The sequence below is a fragment of the Chelonia mydas genome, chromosome 3, assembly GCF_015237465.2.
Source record: "Chelonia mydas isolate rCheMyd1 chromosome 3, rCheMyd1.pri.v2, whole genome shotgun sequence".
NCBI classification, from domain to species: domain Eukaryota; kingdom Metazoa; phylum Chordata; order Testudines; family Cheloniidae; genus Chelonia; species Chelonia mydas.
Genome location: NC_057851.1, coordinates 94108296 through 94130266, shown reverse-complemented (window position 1 = coordinate 94130266; position 21971 = coordinate 94108296). Strand labels below are relative to the sequence as shown.

General features: G+C 43.1%; 1 protein-coding gene across 4 annotated transcripts in view; it reads left to right on the top strand.

The window, feature by feature from the left end:
- Positions 1-7573: 7573 nt before the first annotated feature.
- The window catches only part of ECHDC1 (ethylmalonyl-CoA decarboxylase 1), a 44636-nt gene continuing 30238 nt past the window's right edge, over positions 7574-21971 (top strand). Inside the window, exon 1 of one of the 4 annotated variants that reach the window (XM_007064398.4) lies at positions 7574-7816. In XM_007064398.4, coding sequence (XP_007064460.2) covers positions 7783-7816 — 34 coding nt within the window. In that variant the 5' untranslated portion in view covers positions 7574-7782. The other 3 variants (XM_043542876.1, XM_043542875.1, XM_037894745.2) reach the window with 3 other exon arrangements.

Here is a 21971-nt window from a genome sequence, read left to right as displayed (position 1 = left end):
ATTCTGAACTAGTTTTACTATTGTTGTAGAATGAAAGAGAGATTAACCCCTTTTATTAAATTGACTTTGAAATGTGGCTATATTTAGTAACCCAGATCGCTAGAGCTGCAAAAAGTATGTCCAATCTAAATTCTTATCAATCTGGGATCTGGTAAATGTCTGCTCTTGCTGAAATGTTTTATTCTAGGCTGATTTTATAATGCTTGTGGGTATCTGTATGCAGATACCATTATTGGGATTACATAGCCTGAGCAATATCAATTTCTCTTATTGATGTTCTTGCCATCTGTTTGTCTTGTACGTATGTATACTTCTGTATTGCACTTTGAAAACTTAGGGGGGGTTAGAAGTATTTTTATTGAAAAAATACTTTTAGTCTCTCCCCAGCAAACATGAACTGAGAAACGGAACAATTAAACAATTAGATCAATTAGATTTGCTATTAACTTCAATGCAGACAGGATTTCACTCCAAAAGTTATTTAAGAAAGCATTATGTCAAATCAGATGTGCACAAGTCAATGAGAAGATAGGGGAGAGGGAGGTAGCATTAACAAGGCAGAAGGCTTATTTACACTGGGAAACTACATTGTGCTAGGTTTCAGAGTAGCAGCCGTGTTAGTCTATATCTGCAAAAAGAAAAGGAGTACTTGTGGCACCTTAGAGACTAACCAATTTATTTGAGCATAAGCTTTCGTGAGCTACAGCTCACTTCACCGGATGACCTATCAACTTTGATGACATCACCTATCAAGTGGACATTCTTTGGCCTGGACAGGCGGTAAGGCAAGCGACAAGGGAGGTCAGCATTTCTGCATGCAAAGGTGAAAAGAAACCACATGGAATTTCCTCCACCAGATTCCCTGTTTCTTTGCTCTCAGCTGGAAAGAACTTTATCTAGGGGTCACTCTCAGGAAAATGCATTTTAAAGGCGGGCCAGACCATAAAAATGATGGGCAAAAACACCCCAAGTTCTCTATCCATATCTCTTTTTCACGTAAGAGGCCAAAAGATGCAGCTATTGGACCTTGGGAGCACATCCTGGCCTGAGAGTTTTGTCAGCAATGTTACTTGAACATGTGGCAAGAGACTTCACCTTGAACCAAGTCTAACTGGTTAAGTTTAGAAAGCTTTTTATCTTTCAGAGTAACAGCCGTGTTAGTCTGTATTCACAAAAAGAAAAGGAGTACTTGTGGCACCTTAGAGACTAACCGATTTATTTGAGCATAAGCTTTCGTGAGCCGATGAAGTGAGCTGTAGCTCACGAAAGCTTATGCTCAAATAAATTGGTTAGTCTCTAAGGTGCCACAAGTACTCCTTTTCTTTTTGCGTTTTATCTTTATTTTTCCTGTAACTATTTATGACTTTAATGCCTTATACTTGCACTCACTTAAAACCCATCCCTTTGTAGTTAAATAAATGTTTTATTCTTTAATCAATCTGGTGTTGGACTTTGTGGGTAACTCCATCTGTGGTGGCAAACTGTTGTATCTTAATCCCCTTAGAGGGGCAACAGACCTAGGAGAGTGCTGGACAGTGCAGAACATATGTATTGGGGAGTGGGGGGAGAGAAAACTTTGGGACTGGGAGTGTGTTGTGGTCACCCTGCATGTGGTAACCAAGGCTACTGGAAGCCAGAGAGTGACTGGAGTGTTTGCTAACAGGTTGCTGGCATCAGAAGTGCTGGACCAGGGCTATGGCTATACAGACACTCTTAGTGTGACAGGCATGCCATTTGGTTGTTTGTGAAGGGCCCACGTTGGAGCCATGGCAGCAGAGTATTGCGAGGCACCTCAGGTTGCAGGGCAGGTGGTGACAGAGTCCCTCATTGGTCTGGATTGCACCCTGGAATCTCATATACAGTCACTGGATACACTTGCCACCTCCATTCTTCCCCAGCCCAAACTGCTGCCTGCTCACTCTCTCCCCCTCCTCTTCCTCTTCCATGGCCTTCCCCCACCTCACTCCAGATGTCAGCACCATGGGGATTAAAAAGTCAAATGTGCTGCTCGGCAAATGCATAGCAGCAGATACAGAAAGAGAAAATGCAATAGGAAACAGAAAAGTTACCTTGTCTAATGGTTTCATTAAGGCACTCAGCTTTTAGTACAGTTGAAATTTCATTAGGCAAATGGCCCAAATGAGGCTACAGAGACATTTCAAGACGCATAGAGATCTTTAGCTATTTGGGTTTAGAGCAGTTACTGCAGAATTGTACTAATTTTCCAGTGAACTTTATATTGATCTACAGCATAAAAGGGAATGTAAAGCAAAGATAGTGGTGTCTTTTTGGCACATGCACTGGAAGGTAAAGAGACTGTCTTGGGACTGCCCATATAGCTAGTGATTCCCTTTCACTCCTGCACCAGCTGGGTGGACACCATCCTGTGTGTCCACCCAGCAGCACTGCATATCTTGCTGGCTTGCCCCATTGCCTTTTTAAACAAGATCCCTCTGCTCCAGGGGACTTGCCTTTGGGTAACACCATCCAATGAAAAGGCAGATTGCAGGGGGCCACATGCAATTACTAACCTGCAGACAGCTGCCCCCCACCCACCTAAAACCAAGACAGCCATCCAAATGTCCACCCACTCTCAGCCCTCATCCATCTGAAACCAGCATAGCTACCCAAACACCCATCCTTTGCTGCAGGGACCCTATGCAAAGGGGAACTATTTTGGAAAACATCTTACCATTGCAACAGGAGTCCCAGCGTGGGAAGAGAAGATGGGAATGGTACTCCAAAACGGTGGGAAAAGAAACATATTCTTGGCATGGAGACTGGTTTTGGGACAATAAGTATTTGTGCTTTTTCTGATTTCTCTTAGCAATTGTAATGCCTTACCCCCTGAGCAAAGAAGAGGCTGAAAGCTCTCCGATTAAACAATCAAAAGGCAAGAGAGGATATGTTCCAGGAGCTAGTGAACTCATCCCAAAAGACAACCATTAAGGCAGACGTGTGGAGGGATGGTTTCCTGGAGCAGTCTCAAAGGACTGAAATGGAGTGCCTGGCTCTGGAAAGGAACACAATGCAGACAACTCAGAAGCAAACAGCTGTGATAGGGCACGTTGTGTTACAAAGGCCACGCCTCCTGACATTCTGATGTCCTGCAAATTGTAGAGAAAACACCACACCGACTACCGTTTCAGTGACTCTAATTACAAGCCCTTCCCACAACAATCAGCCCTCCAGGAGATGAAGGAGAACCCTTTCAACTGTATCACCTGCAGGAGTTTGTGAGCACTCCTTAAGATGGGTATGCCGGAGTTCCAGTGCTCCACATTCTTATTTAAATTACTTTTGTTTTTATCCAAGAAAAAATGCGTTACCTATGTTTTTTGTTAACTCAGTACATTCATTTTGGTACAACTCTACTCAAATATGTCATCCAGGGTATGTCTACACTGCAAATAAAAACCTGCGGCCGGACCATACCAGTTGACTCAAGTCTGGATGTGCGGCTGTTTCATTGCAGTGTAGACGCAATTGCAGTGGGCTGCAGTTTGAGCTCTGGGACCCTCCCACGTTGCAGGGTACTAGACCCCAGTATTTGCAGGGTACTCCAACTCAAGCCTGGAAGCCTACACTGCAATTAAGCAGTCCCTTAGCCCAAGTCCCAAGTCAGCTGGCACAGGCCAGTTGTGAGTGTCTAATTGCAGTGTATTCATACCCTGAAATACCATAAATGACAACAAATTCCCTTCTCCCTCCCTCTCCCCCCGCAATTCCCCATGAAAATCAAACCAACACATTTCCTTGATTACAGTACATTCATTTCCATAACTACCCCCCTGGTTCCAGCACAATACATCCCTGACCCTGTTTCTTTGACTACTTGAGACATTTTCCAGAGGCACCATCTCTGGGTGTCCATAATGTTCAAAAAGTCTCTCCACTCCACCATCTGCTCCCATCCATTCTCCATGGTCTCTGCCACCAGCTTCCCTTAGGTCTGCCAAAAGATTCCCCTAACATTCTGCAACAACTCAGGAAAAAGGTAACTGCTCCTTTCTCTTGTCCAAGCAGCCAGTGAAAGGCTTCATAAATCAGGGAAGCAGAAAGTAAGCGGGGTCTCCCAGACTAACAAGAGGAATCATAACTCCATTAACAGCCATAGAAGTCTGGGGAGCACACACTCCCTTGCTCATCAAGCAAACAGGTGTGAATTTCTAAATATCCTCACATTAGGATTGCCAACTTTCTACTCACACAAAACCGAACACCCTTCCCCTGCCCCTCCTCTGAGGCCCCACCCCTGCCCCACCCCTCCTCTGAAGCCCCACCCCCACTCACTCCATCCCCTCTCCCTCTGTTGCTCGCTCTCCCAACCCTCACTCAGTTGCTCATTTTCACCAGGATGGGGCGGGGGTGGTGTTGAGGGCTCTGGCTGGGGGTGCAGGCTAGGGAGTGGAGCCAGGGATGAGGAATTTGGGGTACAGGAGAGGGCTCCAAGCTAGGGCTGAGGGGTTCGTAGTGCAGGAGGGGGCTCTGGGCTGGGGCGAGGGGGGATGTGAGGGCTCTGGTTGGGCGTGCAGACTCTGGGGTGGGGCTGGGGATGAGGGGTTTGGGGTGCAGGAGGGTGCTCTGGGCTGGGACTGAGGGCTTCGGAGGGCTGGAGGGGGGATCAGGGTTGGGGCAGGGGGTTGAGACGCGGGAGGGAGTCAGGGGTTCAGGCTGCAGGTTGAAGCAGCTCCCAGAAGCAGCGGCATGTCCCCTCTCCGGTTCCTACATGGAGGCTTGGCCAGGCAGCTCTGCGTGTTGCCCCATCCTCAGGTGCCGCCCCCGTAACTCCCATTGGCTGTGGTTCCCGGCCAACGGGAGCTGCAGAGCCGGCTCTTGCAGCGGGGACAGTGTGTGGAGCCCCCTGGCTGCCCCTACACATAGGAGCTGGAGGGGGGACATGCTGTTGCTTCCGGGAGCCACGTGAAGCCACTGCAGGCAGGGAGTCTGCCTGGTCCTGCTGCACCGCCGATCGGACTTTTAACAGCCCAGTCAGTGGTGCTGACCGGATCCGCCAGGATCCCTTTTGAGCGTGCATTTTGGTCAAAAACCAGACACCTGGCAACCCTACGTGACATTATGAACCTTTCCAGACCACTGCACATTCACCAAGATTAATCTTCCACAGTGATCAACCTTGCAACACTAATGGGAAATGCATCTTCCTGTTGATAAAGTCTTTGGCCTGGTGTGGGGGGCAGAAAATAGGCATGCATCCTCTGTCATTAGTCACTATGCAGTTTGGGAATCGCATCCTTGGCAAGCCATTGGTAACCTCCTGTGCATTACCGCACTTTTTGACACGATGGCACTCTCCTCATAGCATTACAATCCTCCATGACGACAGCCCCGACAGTTCATCTTCTACCATCAAATTGGTTAGCTACTGACTGGTAACTTCCGCCTGGGGATGGCAACATGCTGCTCCATGCTGAAAGGAGCTCTCATGTTGGTGTTCTGGTGCTGAAGCTCCAGGGAGAGCTCTGTGCAGGTTTCCAGGAAAGTGTCCTTTGTCATCCTGAAGTGCTGATACGACTGCTAGTCAGTACAGTTTTGAATCACTACACTGTCACATCAGTCACTTCTATTGATTGAATCCAGAAGCAGTGCTCTGCTAAGTAAAGATGTTCCAGATAAATACCCTGCAGAACTGACTGCACAATTTCCTCCTCCTCCTCCTCTATTAGCCACACCCATAGCATCAACAGCCCTATGAAACCACTAAGCTGCATCCATCCATCAGTCTGACTGGAAATGCACGTGCATCATCCTGTTTGTATTAATGACTGTCATGATCAGAGCGCTCAGCATTGGATCCTCCATGCTGCCTGACAGCAGTTTGAAAATGGTAATGGCAAAATTAACAGCTGCCAGGAGAGTAATCATGGGAGTTTGTTAGTCTGTTCCCCAGTTGCAGAATTCCTGTAATTCCCAGGAGGCATTCTAAAAATCCACTGCATGAAAAATCACAGCGCATAGAGCGAAGCGACACCGTAAATTCAACCAGTGACCTTGAGAGATAAATGCATAAACTGCTAAAGCTTGAACTAAAGAGTCAAATCTCTATAACAATGCACATTCTCTGCAGATTGGCGCAGAGGAGGCCCTGTAGCACACATTCACAAGTGGGTTACAATTGCACCAGGGGATATCTGTCCAGGATGCTGAGTGGTTAATTTTGAAAAGCAGAGCTGTGTGGATGCGATGATGAACAAGGAAAGTACAGTATTTTAAACTGGTATAATAGCAGCATAGCCTAGTGGATAGAGTTCTGCAAGGGTTCTATCCTTGGTCTGTCACTGGCCTGTTAGAGTGGGTCTACACAGGAATTAAACACTCACGACTGGTCCATGTCAGCTGGCTCCGGCTGTTTAATTGTGGTACAGACATTTGGGCTTTTACTGAAGCCCGGGCTCTAAGGCCCTCCAGCCTCACAAGTTCGAGTCAGCTGCCACAGGTGTTTAATTTCTGTGTCGACATACCCTTAGATGGCCTTGGGTAAATCACTTCTCCCGTCTACCTCATGTTCTCTATCTGTAAAATGGGGTTAATTATAGTGATCTCTTTTGTAAAGCACTTTGAGATCTACTGAGGAAAAGTGCTATCCAAGAGCTAGGTATTATTCAGCTCTATAAAGTTAAATTGCACTTTAGAGCTATCCAATGTAACCTCCTTATGTAGACATGGCCTCTGTGTAAACAAGGACTGTCACGTTTAACATTGTATTCCCACCTTGAACCACAACCATTTGATATAATGGTGAGCACAGGAGTTCCTCTTTATACCGAGTGACAAATTACATTTAGCATCATGTTAGTTGCTATGACTCCTCAGGGTACAGTCTCACACTGTGAGAGATAATTGAGCAAGAAGATTTAAAAATAAAATGATGTGTGAGACTGTAAGTGTCCAATTAAATCAGACACAGAAAAATTTCCTTTTTCCTAGCAAGACACTGTAAAAAATGTAGCAAAATGCCCCTCAGTGCCCCCCAAACCTCAATCCCAAGCAGGGATGTGAATACATATAGCAAAATCCTGGTGGGGAGGGGGGAAAGACGGTAACACAAAGAAAACTGATATCCCTGTCACATATGTGCACAACAAACATGTGCAAACGTATTTAAGCAAAACTACTTACAGATAGTGTTATATATTTGAAGGACTAAATAACAGAATGACTGAATAACCAAAACTAAGGAGGGAGTCATTTCTACTAAGCCGTATTTTGCCATAAATTTTCATACTTTGACAAACTTACCTTTGGTCCTGACAAAATACTGTAAGCATATTGAGAGTACCCCACACACAACGAGGGTGACATCACTGGTGGGGAGTGGGTGTCCTCAGGCATATTCTCACTAAGCAATTAGGGCTTTGAAAATATGTCTCATTTGGGGCAATCTGGTCTATCCCAAAGGCAAAATTATTGCTCTCCAGAAGTAGTGTGATGAGCCCTAGAGATAAACTCTCTCTGGCAGGGATGGTTTAGCAGCATGCGAGGAGGAGGAGGAGGAGAGGGACACTCAAGCAGAGACAAGGTGATCAGCCAAGGCTGCCTGTAGTTGGGTGGCAGCATTTTAACACCTCTCCACTCTAGATCACGAGTGGGTCACAGCCTCCCGCCTCTGCGGCACTGCCTGCCTGCCTTCCCCTGAGCCCCAGCCCTAGTCACGGTGCCGCACACAACATCCGCAGAGTCCCAGCTCCTCTCTCCCGCCTTGCCTGGGCCCTTTTACACACGGTGCTAGTTTCCTGGGCGGGCCTCTTTCCCCGCCGCACCATGCGCTGTGCTGCTTGTCCTGAAGCTGGAGCAGGTCAGTGACGTGCTGGGCTGGAGCTGGTGAACTCCCTGTTAACCCCGGCGTGGGGAATGTCAGCTTGCCCCCCTCCTCTGGGGTGGCTCCTCTCCGTGCTTCCCCCAAATTAACCCCTGGATCTTGCAGTCTCTCTCCTCTGCCCCCAAATTAACCCTGGGAGTGTAGGTTCTCATCTGTCCCACCCTATCCCTGATATTAACCCCCTCCAGGTTGGCGTCTCTTCTCCTCCCCCAGTGTGAACCCTGGGATTCGGGGTCTCCTCTCTGTCTCGCTCCCCCTTGCGCCAAGGTAACGTTAGTACCAGTTTGGTTCTCATCTCCTCCTCCCCAACCCCCCCCCATATTGTCATACTGTCCCCCCAAATTGATATTTAACTCCCAACCAGATAATGCTGGTCAGTTTGTTTTCTCTTTCCCCTCCTACGCTATATTTATATATATTTCCCTATGGAGTTTTAGAAAATGCTTCAGTTTGTTTTTCCTGCCTTTGATAATTAAAAAGGCAACTCTAAACGATGATACAAAATGTGAGCGTGGGTGGGTTGGTTGGTTTGGTGGTGTTTTTTTGAATGTTTATTTTGATAAGCTGTTTGGAAGACTGTTGTAAAAGTTTATAGAAATCTGACATGTGATTTGATAGTGACATGGCAATGTGCAATATTCAAAGAAAATTAGGCACTTTCAGGCACCATTTAAAAGCAAACCATTATTTTGGTTCAAATAAATCTGTGATTATTCTAAGACTTGCCACAGATCTCTGTTTGTTTCTCCTCTGGCATCTTTACAAACTGACAGTTAAAATGAAGCTAGGGTAATAAATATCTTTGTTACTTAAGAGAGAAAAATCCTTAAGAGAAGCTCTAGTTTTCACAGAAAGTGAATATTACCAGAATAAATGCAAAGCTAAGGTTAAACTGCTAATCAAACACTAGAAATATATGCAAAGGCACAGTCAGAGTCACCTGGACAATCTTAAATCTTCCTAGCGTTAGGATGGGGTTTTAATCTTAGTTGTTGGAGTGGGTCAAATGCTGTGAGTTTTGAAATGCTGATGACCTTTCCTTGGCTCTCCCTGCCCCAGGAGATTCTCTGGTATGAAGCTTTCTGTAGCCTCATGAGGCTGCTTGTTTTCTGTCTGCATGTCACTTAATAGTGTTCAGACCCTGTTCCTTTTTAATGCTAAGCTTTGCTGATTATTAACACCCTGTTAGGAGGTCTTGCCACAATATAATATCTGTAACACCTGCTGAATTGCTCCTTCACATACACATTAAATTGCAAAACAGAGATCTTTTGAAGGAGGGTTTGATAATGATTTTAAGGTGTTTGCAGGCTGTAGACATTTCAAATCCACTTAGAAGGTGAGGAGCTCTGGGGTACATGAACTGGGTATAATACAAGTTTATCTAGTTTCAGAGTAACAGCCGTGTTAGTCTGTATTCGCAAAAAGAAAAGGAGTACTTGTGGCACCTCAGAGACTAACCAATTTATTTGAGCATAAGCTTTCGTGAGCTACAGCTCACTTCATCGAATGCATACTGTGGAGGGTGGGGGGGGGGGGAGAGAAAACCTTTTGTAGTGATAAACACCCATTTTTTCATGATTTGTGTGTATAAAAACAAACATCTTCTGTGTTTTCCACAGCATGCATCCGATGAAGTGAGCTGTAGCTCACGAAAGCTTATGCTCAGATAAATTGGTTAGTCTCTAAGGTGCCACAAGTGTATCTAGGATACCTAAATGTAATCTCACCTCACTGTGTGTCTGGCATGTGAGCTATTAAATGTTTGTTAGAGGCTTGTAGTTCTAGATATGGCAGCTACATGTCTATACTAAGTGTCATAACAACACTTGAAGAAGAGCTCTGTGTAGCTCAAAAGCTTGTCTTTTTCATCAACAGAAGTTGCTCCAATGAAAGATATGACCTCACCCACCTTGTCTCTCTAATATTCTGGGAACAACACTGCAAATATAACGCTTTTACATTTAATACTATGTACAGTACACTTTGGGGGAATTGTCCTGAATTATCTGGAATCCAGTAACGTTCGGTGAAGAGTTGTAAAACCTGTCACTTTTTTCAGAAATGTGTGTTGTGTTAACACAGGCAGGAACAGTTTGGTGTGTCTTAAATAGGCAGGTGCATTTCGGATTAAAGGGACGCTGTTGTCTGGAAAATTACACTTCTATCTGAAAAGCTGAACCTACTGTTGTTACAGTAACCTCTGAGATTAGTAGAACAGAGCTTGGAGAAAATACTTATTTTTCTCTGGTTTTTAAATTTGTGTACTTTGTGCATTTTGGCAGTGTCATTTTTGCAGATGATCAGTTGCATCACTGTCATGCACTGCCTGACAGGGGTCAAGTGAATACTCTGCAGGAGGGTAGCAAAATAGAAATTGAAGAGGCAGTAGACAGGTGTGTGAACAGATAGACATTTGGAAAGGAAGGATGGTCCAGTGATTAGGACACTAGCCTAGTACTTGGGAGACTGGATTCAGTTCTCTGATGTGCCACAAACTTCCGGTGTGACCTTGAGAACTGCAGCACAGAGAGACTATGTGACTTGCCCATCTGTAAAATAGGGATAGTTGTACTTCCTTACCTCACAAGGAAGGATAAATCCCTTGTGAAGATAAATTGTAAGGCACTCAGGTAACTTGGTGATATAAGTATCTAAGATAGAAAGGGAAGGTGGGATACACGTGACTGAATTTGGTGTTACTTTTGAGCCCACCTCAAAGACTCCTGTAAACTTGCCTAAAGATTAAAACAAATGCTCTATCTTTTTTTTTCTTAAAATTAAAGGATGATCTATCAGAAGACTGAATCTTTTAAAAAATTAGTCAATTAAAAAATCATGTTGACTAAGTCCTTTAAATATAAAGTAGTGCCCAAGCAGTCCATCAACAAGACATAAGCTCACTTCTTAATTTTCAGAGTCACTGATGTGGTTCTGAACATTGTGAAAGCAACCCATCAATTTTTTCCCCAAGATCAGCTAATACCGTGTGCTGGGATGGTGAAATATTTTGGATTTTGAGCTTCTGATAATATTGTATCTATTTTAAACAGTCAGCAAGAAAGCTTTTCTCTCTCTCTCTCTCTCTCTCGGTGTGTCAATATGCCTTGTTTTAACTGTTTTCTTTAGGCCCTGATCCTACATGCTGTTCTATGCAGATGTACTCCTGCATCCATGAGGGATCCAGTTTGCAAGATCAGACTTATCTGCTAAAAGCAGGGTCTTTCTTTATACTTCACTTTGTATAGCATCTTGTTGGTCCTTAAGAAGTAATCATAATGAACATATGATTCTCTTACACTCTGTATTTCCATAGCTTCTACTGTTATATTTTACTCTGAATTTTGAAATACCAGGCTAACATTTGTGGATTTGGCGAAACAACAATGTTCTCTTGGGATTTTAAAATTAATATTTATATCTTTAGCTCCATCAGTGATGAAGCCTTTTGTCTAGGAATTTCCTTACGTTATTGAATAACATCTATGACATTTGATATTGATTTTTGGTTTCTAAAAGATATATTTATTAGTCTGGACATCTTGGCACTATTAACGTGATGCTCATAGAATAAGTTTGTCAATTATCAGTGAAGAGTCATGGACTAAAATGGAGGTATGTTGTACTGAAGGTTTGTTGACTATGGGTGCAGACAACCTAAGGTGCAATGTGATGGTAAATCTGACCCATTTTAACAGTCCATATGAATAGTATAATCCCTGCATGGGATCATGCTAGTATCTTAAGTTGTTCCATCTCTTTAGTAAGTAGGGGACTGATCCAGCTCCTATTGAAGTCAATGGGATTTGGATCAGGTCCCAATAACTATTGTCCCTTCCCTCTTCTGCTATTGAAGATACTCCTCCTTGATTAAGCTACCTCAGCATAACAAATAGAAACAAAACAAAAATGTTTTTACTAAAAATATTAAAAGTGACTAGTGATTTTGAGTGACTTGATATTTGGGTATCTGTCTTTGAGACATCTTAAAGAAATCTGATTTTCAGAAAGTACTCAATACCCAACTTCTGAGAATCAGGCCCCTTTAATGTATCTCATACTTGGGCAACCAAAAATTGGGGCATCTAAAATCACAAGTCACTTCTGAAAATCTTGGATCTTGGTATTTCTAAGATCTAATTGTTTCAGAAGAGAGAATGGGAAGTGAGGACCATTAGGAAACTCTTCTAACTTTTGGAAAAGATTTTTGGGGAATCCTGCTTTCTTGAGAATGAAGAAAATCAGGCAAAACAAACTCTTCATTCTCATAAGTAAGCTGGAGAAATGCAGTTGGTAGAACTACCACTAAGTGGATACATAATTGATTAAAAAACTGCAAACAAAGAGTAACTGTTAATGGAATGATATCAGATTGGCGGGAGGTCTCAAGTGGTGTTCCACAGGGATCTGTTCTGGGTCTGGTCTTGTTTAACATCTTTATTAATTACCTGGTTGTAGGAATGGAGAGCATACTGATCAAATTTGCAGGTGACACAGAGCTGAGCGAGGGGGTTGCAAACACTTTGGCGGATAGAACTAAAATTCAAAGGGGTCTTGATAAATTGGAGAACTGGGCTAGAGATTACAAAATGTAATAGGACGAAGAAGAAAAAGCAAATGCACAAATACAGAATGGGGGATAACTGGCTTGGCAGCAACACTGCTGAGAAGGATCTGGGAGTTATGGTGGATCACAACCTCAACATGAGTCAACAATGCAATGCTGTTGGGGAAGAAAAGCAAATGCAATTTTGGGTTGCATTAACAGAGGCATAGCATGCAAGTCACGGGGAGGTGCTAGTATTGCTCTACTCGCCGCTGGTTAGGCCTCAGCTGGAGTACTATGTCCAGTTTTGTATAGAAAATATGTAGAGAAAATTTACAGCTTATTTCTAGTCTGAATTTAAATAGTTCCAACTTCCAGCCATTTGATTGTGTTACACCTTTCTCTGCTAGATTGAAGAGCCCCCTATTAAATATTTGTTTCCCATGTAGATACTTATAAACTGTAATTAAGTCATCCCTTAACCTCTCTTTGTTAAGCTAAATAGATTGAGCTCCTGAAGTCCATCGCTATAAGGCAGGTTTTCTAATCTTTTAATCAATCTCATGGCTCTTCTCTGAACTTTCCAATTTATCAACATCCTTCTTTAATTGTGGGCACCAGAGCCAGACACAGTATTCCAGCAGACATTGCACCAATGCCAAATACAAAGGTAAAATAACTTCCTTACTGCTACCCAAGATTTCGTGTTTATGTACCCAGGATTGCATTAGCTCTTTTGGCCACAGCGTCACACCGGGAGCTCATGATTATCCACCACAATCCCCAAATCTTTTTCTGACTTATTGCTTCCCAGGATAGAGTCCCCCCATCATGTAAGGACAGCCTACTTTGTTCCTAGATGTATACATTTACATTTACCCATATTAAAACTCACATTGTTTGCTTGTGCCCAGTTTACCAAATGATCCAGATAGCTCTGAATCAGTGACCTGTCCTTTTCATTATTTATCCCTCCCCCAATTTTTGTGTCATCTGTAAATTATATCAGGGATAATTTTATGTTTTCTTCCAGGTCTTTGATAAAAATGTTAAATAACGTAGAGCTACTCACGGGAAATAAACCTGTTCAATGATGATTCCCCTTTTACAGTTACATTTTGAGCCCTACGGTATGATAAGAATGTTGCATTTATTCCTCCCTCAGAGCCAATTTACTTGCAGAGTTGGGGAATTAAATTCTCATATTCTCTCTCCCCCCCCCCCAACAAAAAACCAAAAAAAACAAAAAACCCAAAACCCAAACACCTTGGATGGAGAAAATTGCAGGTTCACTTTTAGAGGCTACGTCTGGCCCATAATATTTACGAATCATACTATACAAGCTCAGGAACATTAAACCAGGCTTGGGTTGTCTGTCTCTCTCTCCCTGAAGACTGGGGATTACAAGTCTAAGCTGGAGATCCCATCCCACAGTTTGAGAACCACTGCACTAGACCACACTGTGTCCCCACAACAAGGCTCCTGCTGTAGTACAGAATGAGAACACAGCATACGCAGTTGACTTTACTATAGAAGGAACCACAGCCAACTTTCCAGGAAGATTCCTGCTCTTAATGAGCTTACTGGGGCCCTGTCTGCAGAAGGACAGGGATGGGCTGTGTCATTCTCTCTTGTCAGAAACACCTTCGTCCCCTCTGACATAGATCATTGGGGACAGGGAGAGACCTCCTCTATTGCCACAGTGTAGTGCATGCAGTGAAAGCTGTAGGAGCCCATTGTCTCCTGCATAGCCAGGGACACCAATGGGTGGCACTTTAAAATTGCCTCTCTCCGCTGTTGCTACAACATCAGTCACTGGAGCGCTGCCTATGAACAGAGAGGGCTCCATGCTCAGGCAGCAGCTGGGCAGTCTGTACAACATTTCTGTGATGCTAAGTCCCGCTGCAAGAGTACATGTGGCCTACTATGCAGCATACCTGATAGACTTCCCCACACCTTCGCCTATGTCTCTGTGCCAAAAGACACCACTGAGGCCAAGAGCTTAGTGTTCATAAAGGGATTGGCTATTAGAAAGAATGCCATGCCTGAGCTCAACTGTGTCTTTAGGGAAGGGGGCGGTCTCTCGGCTATTTAGTATTCCTGAGGGCCACAGTCTCCACAGCGGTTGCAGTTGTGTGCTTACCTGCTGTGATTTCTTTGTTGACTGATCTTGTCAGTGTACCAGTGAAAAGTCTGGGCTAATAAAAACATTTACTGTTTGTTACCTTAAATCTAAGGGTTTAATTCAAGTGTGTGTACTACCCTATTATGGCACCAAAGCTGCTTTGGCATCAGCTCATAGAAGCCACCTGGGAGAGACCATTCATCCTGCTTAGCGCTTTCATGAGAGCTGCTATCTTATGAGAAAGGAACATCCATTCTTAAATCCAGAGATTGCCATCCAACACAGCAGTAATCAGTCACATAAAAATAGATAAAGGGAGAGGAAATGTAGCTTCTCCCCTCCCCCCCGCCCAACATTTCTGGTAATAAACATTCCTTTATATTCATACACATTTGCAACCATGGTCTGGAAGAGTTAGAATAAGAATGTGGTTTCCAACATACTGCAGCAAGTGAAATAGATGCTTTCAGGATGATTGCATGAAGAAAATGGAAATGAGCTTAAAAATATATTAAAATAATCACAGAAGACAATTGGCTCAAAGCAGAAAGGCAGTACTGGTCTAAGCTTGAATGCTAGGAATGTAAAAAAGACAAAAACAAATGGAGAACAAATACATTAGAAAACACTTGGATTTCCATCCAAAATATTGAGCTGTTCAAAAATGTCTGCAGGAAAAAAAATTAGATGAAAACAGGGATGTGGAATAAATACTAAGCACAGCAAAAGGCAAAAAATAGTAGTTTTAAATTAGTATTGTAATGTTAGTTTAAACTTTTCTCATTCCTTTATTTTAGTTGATCAGTGGTTCATTGAGAAGCTACTTATATTAGTTCATCCTCCTTCGCCAACAAGTTTACTTGTCTAGAAGCTAAGAAAGCAATGTTTTCTAGTGGTTAGAGCAGGAAACTGGGAACCAGGACTCTAGTTCTATTTTCATCACTCCCTATGACTCATTGGCAGGTTACTTAAATTCGCTGTGCTTCATCTTATTTATCTATAAAAGGGATGAATTAATAATATGTGCTTCTATAGCACGTTTCATGCAAGATCCTTATATCTGTTGATGATTTAAGCCTCACAACATACCTGTGAAATAAGTATTTTAAAATCATTTTACAGATTTATATATGTATAAGAATGTCCTTACATACTTCCTATCCATAGCTCTCTTTTATTTACCAACCTTAGGCTAGATGTCATAGTATTTCAGAGGCATGTGGGAAGGGTCAGTTAAATTAGTTAATTAGGCAGGCCAGAAAAAAATTTGAAGAGCAACTAGCCAAAGACTCAAAAACTAACAGCAAAAACTTTTGTGAGTACTTCAGAAGCAGGTAGCCTGCCATACAGTCAGTGGGGCCACTGGACAATCAAGGTGCTAAAGGAGCAATCAAGGAAGATAAGGCCATTGTGGAGAAGCTAAATTAATTATTTGCATAGTTTTTCACTGCAGAGGATGTGAGGGAGATTACCACACCTGAGCCATTCTTTTTAGGTGACAAATCTGAGGAACTGTCCCAGAGTCACATGTCAGTAGAGGTGGTTTTGGAATGAATTGGTAAAGTTAACAGTAAGAAGTCACCAGGACCAGATGGCATTCGCCAAAGAGTTCTGAAGGAAATCAGAGGTAGTTACAGAGCTACTAACTGTGGTGTGTAACATATAATTTAAATCAGCTTCTGTACAAGATGACTGGAAGATAGCTAATGTGACACCATTTTTTTTAAAAAGGCTTCAAAAGCGATTCTGGCAATTACAGGCTGATAAGCCTAACTTCTGTACCAGACAAACTGGTTGAAACTATAGTGACTAACAGAATTATCTGACACATGGATGAGCACGATTTGTTGGGGAAGAGTCAATACAGCTTTTGTAAAGGGAAATCATGCCTCAACAATCTATTAGGGTGTCAACAAACGTGGACAAAGGTGATCCAGTGGCTATTGTCTACTTGGACTTTCAGAAAGCCTTTGAATTATTTGCTCCCTTCCCCACATACCAGGAAAGGAGAGCTGAGATGAGGATATGCCCAGGAGGAGGTCATTGGAGATTTTTCTCCCCTCTCCATATGCAACAGGAGGGAAGCTGGACCAGTGGTCACTGGCAGGCCCATCACCCTTTTGGCAGCATCTAGTACTATTCCTAACAGTTCCCAAATAGTACAGTGTGCCAGGCTGTTGCAGATGGGAGAAAGAAATTGGGTTAACAGAATGGGATTGCATGCCCCGGACAAATATGGCAAATATGAATCATAGCTCACAGCCTCCCACCTGGTCTTGGAGCATGGAATTGCCTGGTTTAGAGAAGGAATTTTGGACGCAATTCTGGAGTTTTCTCTTTATCTTTTTTGAAAATAGCTGTCATATCTTTAACTTTCACCTGGACAGTTACCGGAGACATTCAGAAAAGATACAACAGCTCCTCTGTGTGCTGGCACCTCTAACAGTGCATAGCACTCCTCTGGCATTGAACTTAAGTATCAACACTGGATATGCGTTCAGATGAATCCATGATATGAAAGTCCAAGGGCAAACAAAACCCTAAATCCGTGACTTCCAGAGACCTCCATGACATTTTCTGCTTCAGCCCTAGGGGCTGCAGGACTCTGCATCTGACAGCCAGTGGGGCCCTCCGGCAACAGCAGTGACAGGGTCCCCTACAAGGTTCCAGCGACAGGTGACAGACTCCCGAGGGGGGCCCTCCTCAGGTTTCCAGCGATGGGCTACAGCCTCGCGTCGGGGGAGGTGAATGCCTCTAGCGAGCGGCTGGGGTGTCCCATTTTCTCTTTGGAATATATGGTCACCCTGCAGCTCCCGGCCGCAGGATGGAGGGGGAACCCCACAGCTGCCAGCCGCCACGGTGGTGGGGAAAACCATGGAGCCACAGCAGCAGAAGTCACAGACGGGTCACGGCTTCCGTGAATTTTTATTTATTGCCTGTGACCTGTCTGTGACTTTTACTAAAAATAACCATGTCAAAATCTTAGCCTTATTGATAACTATCACCAGCCATTGGTGTAGATATATATCAGTGATCACTTGCAATATGCCAGAGCTCTGGCAAGTTTAAAAACATGCCAACAATACGAACAGGCCCCAACGGTAATTACTCCCATGTTGACCACCTGTGACTTCTACAGGAAAGTTTGTCATTGAAAAAGTTATTCTATAAACTGATTATGGTACAGATAATAGTGGAGTGTAGCATACCCTGTTAGACTATACTTCCACTAACAAAGTCCTAGTAAATCTCACATACTTATATGTCCCCCACCATTCTGAGCACCTCACAATCTTTAACGTAGTTGTCCCCATTTTACACATGAACCTGGATCTCTCAAGTCCTATTGGGCCGTTCTATCTTGTTGGCCAGTTGGTTCTGTATAGTCATATTATAATCCAAGAATTTAGCAACTTTACTTGATTGGTTTAACAGAGAATATTTATAATTAAAGAATCCAAACAGCATTTGTTATATTTACTCCAGTCTGTTGTACTCTTACCATAAAGAACCTGCAAAAATCAATTCCAGCCATTCCGTGGGCTGCAAGTGCTCCACACTGACTGAAATTTTGCTTTTTGTTTGTTAGAGATCAACAAAAATTCCTTTGGTATGAAAGAGCTAAATGCTTAAATTCCATGCTTGTCCTAAGTGGTCTTTCAAGTCCTGTTGTCCTAGGTGGTTATCTTTCTCAGACTGAGCTGTTAAAAAATCTCTTTTTTTCATTGAATTAGAAAATGTTGTACAGTGACCAGTATTATGGAGGATGGTGAAAAATAATTCCATGATAATACCTTGTCTTGTATGAGTCATTGATCATTACTAATGATCAGCAGGCAATGATGTCCAATTTGTTTTCTAATCTTTCACTTGCTGATGCTCTTTATTGCCATAGCAATAATAGTAAAAAAAGGCTGTTAATGCATACTGCCACACACAATTTAAATTGTCAGATTTTTTTTGGAATAAAATTTCCATAGCTTGAGTCTATTTTGCTCTTAACTTATTTTTTTTTAACAGACAAAATTTAAAATATCAAACGTGATCATACAGGTATAATTTGGCAGTAAGTTACACAAAAAACCCAAACCTCTCTTTTTATTAGTTTATGCTTTGGAGGCAGTCACTGGCTGCACTGACAGTTAAATATAGTGTATTGTTTTTTGTGGTGACTGTGGAAATTTTGAGTCTGTGAAAGTGGGGGACTAGTGGCACTGCATTAAGTCAAGCATAATAAAGGAAAGCACAGTGCAAGCTATCCCGTGCAGCTCTGCTAACACACCTGGATCATCCCTGCTTCTCTAGTCTGTCCTCTCTTGAGCAGAGACTAGCAGCTGTGCAGTAGCTTTTATTATGTGGTAGCATGTCCAGTATAGACTATAGAAGGGTCAGAAGGTTGAGATCATCAACCTATTTTCATCTGTGAACTCAGGTTGCCATAATGAAAAACTAGTGAATTAGTCCACTTTGTTACGTACGTTTGTGTTATGTATTCTTCTTCTTCTTTGTCTTATGGTAGTCCTGAAAGGCCTATTATGCTAGGTGCTGTGCAAACAGAAATCAGAAGATCTATCAAAAAGACCAGACAGAAAAGCAACTTAATTAAAAAAAAAAAAAAAAAAACAGCTTTGGAAATCTGTTAAGTCTATACTTGGAGCACAAAAACAATTGAAACAATTCTAAAATGTGATTATTGAAATGTCATGGGCAGAAGGAGGTTTGTGATTTAAATAGAGTTTGGAGTTATAAACCGTATAAAAGATTGATCTCAGAACAAGAAGTACAAATTAATTCATCACCAACTTGGTAGCTTTTTTTTTTAAACAGCCTCTCTCTGTTATATTCTAATGTAAGATGGAAATAGTCTGTCATGGATGAAGATAACACCTTATACTTAGCGAGTAATTCTGTCTCTGGAGGTATTTTAGGAGAAATTTTCCATAGCTATCCCTGTAAAATGAACCCTTTCCCTGCTGCTGTGTGTGTCATTGTAGAATATATATACGTGTGCATGCACATGCGTACACACACACACACACACAAACCTCTTTTTATTTATTTAGGGTAGAAGAAGCAAACACAAGGTTTATGGCTTCAGAAGTCTTACAGCTATTTTCAATATACCATGAAAAGTCAGAAATGGACTTAGAGCTCACAGGTGAACTGGTGTTGGCCACTCAGTAAAGGGTGACATTGCTGGCTGTAAAACATAAAATCTTCATTGATATAGATTGCAGATGGCACACAAATTGGGGGAGTGGTAAATAATGAAGAGGACAGGTCACTGATACAGGGCAATCTGGATTTCTTAGTAAACTGGTCACCGGCAAACAATATGCATTTTAAAACAGCTATGTGTAGATGTACATATCTAGGAACAAAGAATGCAGGCCATATTTACAGGACTGGGAGCTCTGTCCTGGGAAGCAGTGACTCTGGAAAAGATTTGGGGGTCATGATGGATAATCAGCTGAACATAAGATCCCAATGTGACCTTGTTGTTAAAAGAGCTAATGCGATCCTGGGATGCAGGAAACAGGATATTCTCGAGTAGGGGTAGAGAGGTTATTTTGCCTATGCATTTGGCATTGGTATGACATCTGCTGAAATACAGTGTTCAGTTCTGGTGCTCCCAATTCAAGAAGGATGTTGATCTACTGGAGAGGGTTCTGGGAAGAGGCACAAGAATGATTAAAGGATTTTTAAAAATGCCTTATACTGATAAACTTAAGAAGATCAATCTAGCTTAAAAAAGAGACGGTTAAGGGGTGACTTGATTACAGTCTATAAATATCTACATGGGGAACAAATATATAATAATGAGCTCTTCACTCTAGCAGAGAAAGGTATAACACAATCCAGTGGCTGGAAGTTGAAGCCACACAAATTCAGACAGGAAACAGTGTAAATTTATAATGGTGATTCCAATTAATCATTGGAACAATTTACCAACGGTGGTGATGGATTCTCCATCAGTGGCAATTTTTAAATCAAGATGGGATGTTTTTCTAAAAGATCTGCTCTAGGAATGATTTTGGGGACGTTCTATGACCCGTGTTATACAGGAGGTTAGACTAGATCAGGGTTTCTCAACCCACGTGTCGGGACCCAAAATTGGGCCGCCAAAATGTTTCAAAGGGTCGCATGACAGCAGGTCCATAACCAGGGTAGGGCAAGTGGGGCAGCCACCCAGGGCGTAAAGCTGAGGCAGTGAGAGGGAATGCCAGAAAAAATGCAATGGGGGTAGAGCCCTGCAGCGGGTATGATATTGCCACCCTTACTTCTGCGCTACTGCTGGCAGTGGTAGTGTTGCCTTCACAGCTGGGTGGCCGGAGCGAGGTGGCTGCTGGCTGGGGCGTTCGTGTTGTTTGTGGCGCAGGTGGACTAATGTTTTAATCCCACTCCTGCCCCACCCATGCAATGCCCACCTGCTCCTGCATTGTTTGTTGAATTTTTATCCCACTGTCATAATAGCGGGAGCGAGATAAAAATTCAACAAACAACGAGGGAGCAGGTAGGAGTGGGTACTCTGGGGATGGAGCAGGATTAAAAAAATAGTCCCTTGCAGGGCGCTAGTAGGGGGCATAAATATGCTTGCTCGCCGTGGGCACTAAAATGCCTAGTTACAGCACTGCATAGCAGCTCTCGTGCCTCCTGTCCTACAGGGCGGGCTGGGCTCGCCTCCCTACTCCAGGCACTGCAATCTCTGTGGTCCCACTGCTACTCAAGCTTGGCCCAGCCATCATGATGACGAGAGTCCGGATAGGCCAAATTTGAGTGAGGGGCAGTGCAACCCCATTAGCCAGGTCACAATTCTACTCTCACAAATTTAGTCCCGTGAGGGAGAGTGGGGCCAAACCTGAGTGGCGCTGCAACCCTGGAGGTTGCAATGCCTTGAATGGAGAGCCAAGCCCAGCCATACGCACAGCACAGGTGCTGTAGGAACCACCACTGTGGGGTGAGTGCTGGGCAGGACCCCGCCCCCCAGATGCAGGACCTGACTGAAACTGCCCCAGGGCCTCCTCCCCCAGACTATTTACTGGGTCACAACAGGTCATAAACATTTACAGATGAGCCCAAAAAGGTTGAGAGCCACTGGTTGAGATCTCAATGGTCACTTCTGACATTGGAAGCTATGAAAGACAAACATGTCAGTAGCAGCATTGTTCACCCTTCACTCTTTTTATTTAGGTTCTGAAAAGTATGTGCATATATAATTATTAATTTGCTGTATTTTTAACAAATACATGTCCATTCACTCTATACACGACTTAAAAGCCAGCTATCAAAAATTCTCTTTATTATGAATAAACTTTGGTTCGGGTTCAGATCAGAGCTGCTTTCCCAGAAAGAACCCTTAGGATTGACAAAAAGTTCCTTTGGCTTTTTGTCCTATTCTGAGAAGAGAAACATTGCAGCACATCTCTCAATGGTCTTTCTGAGGCTATGTCTACACTAGC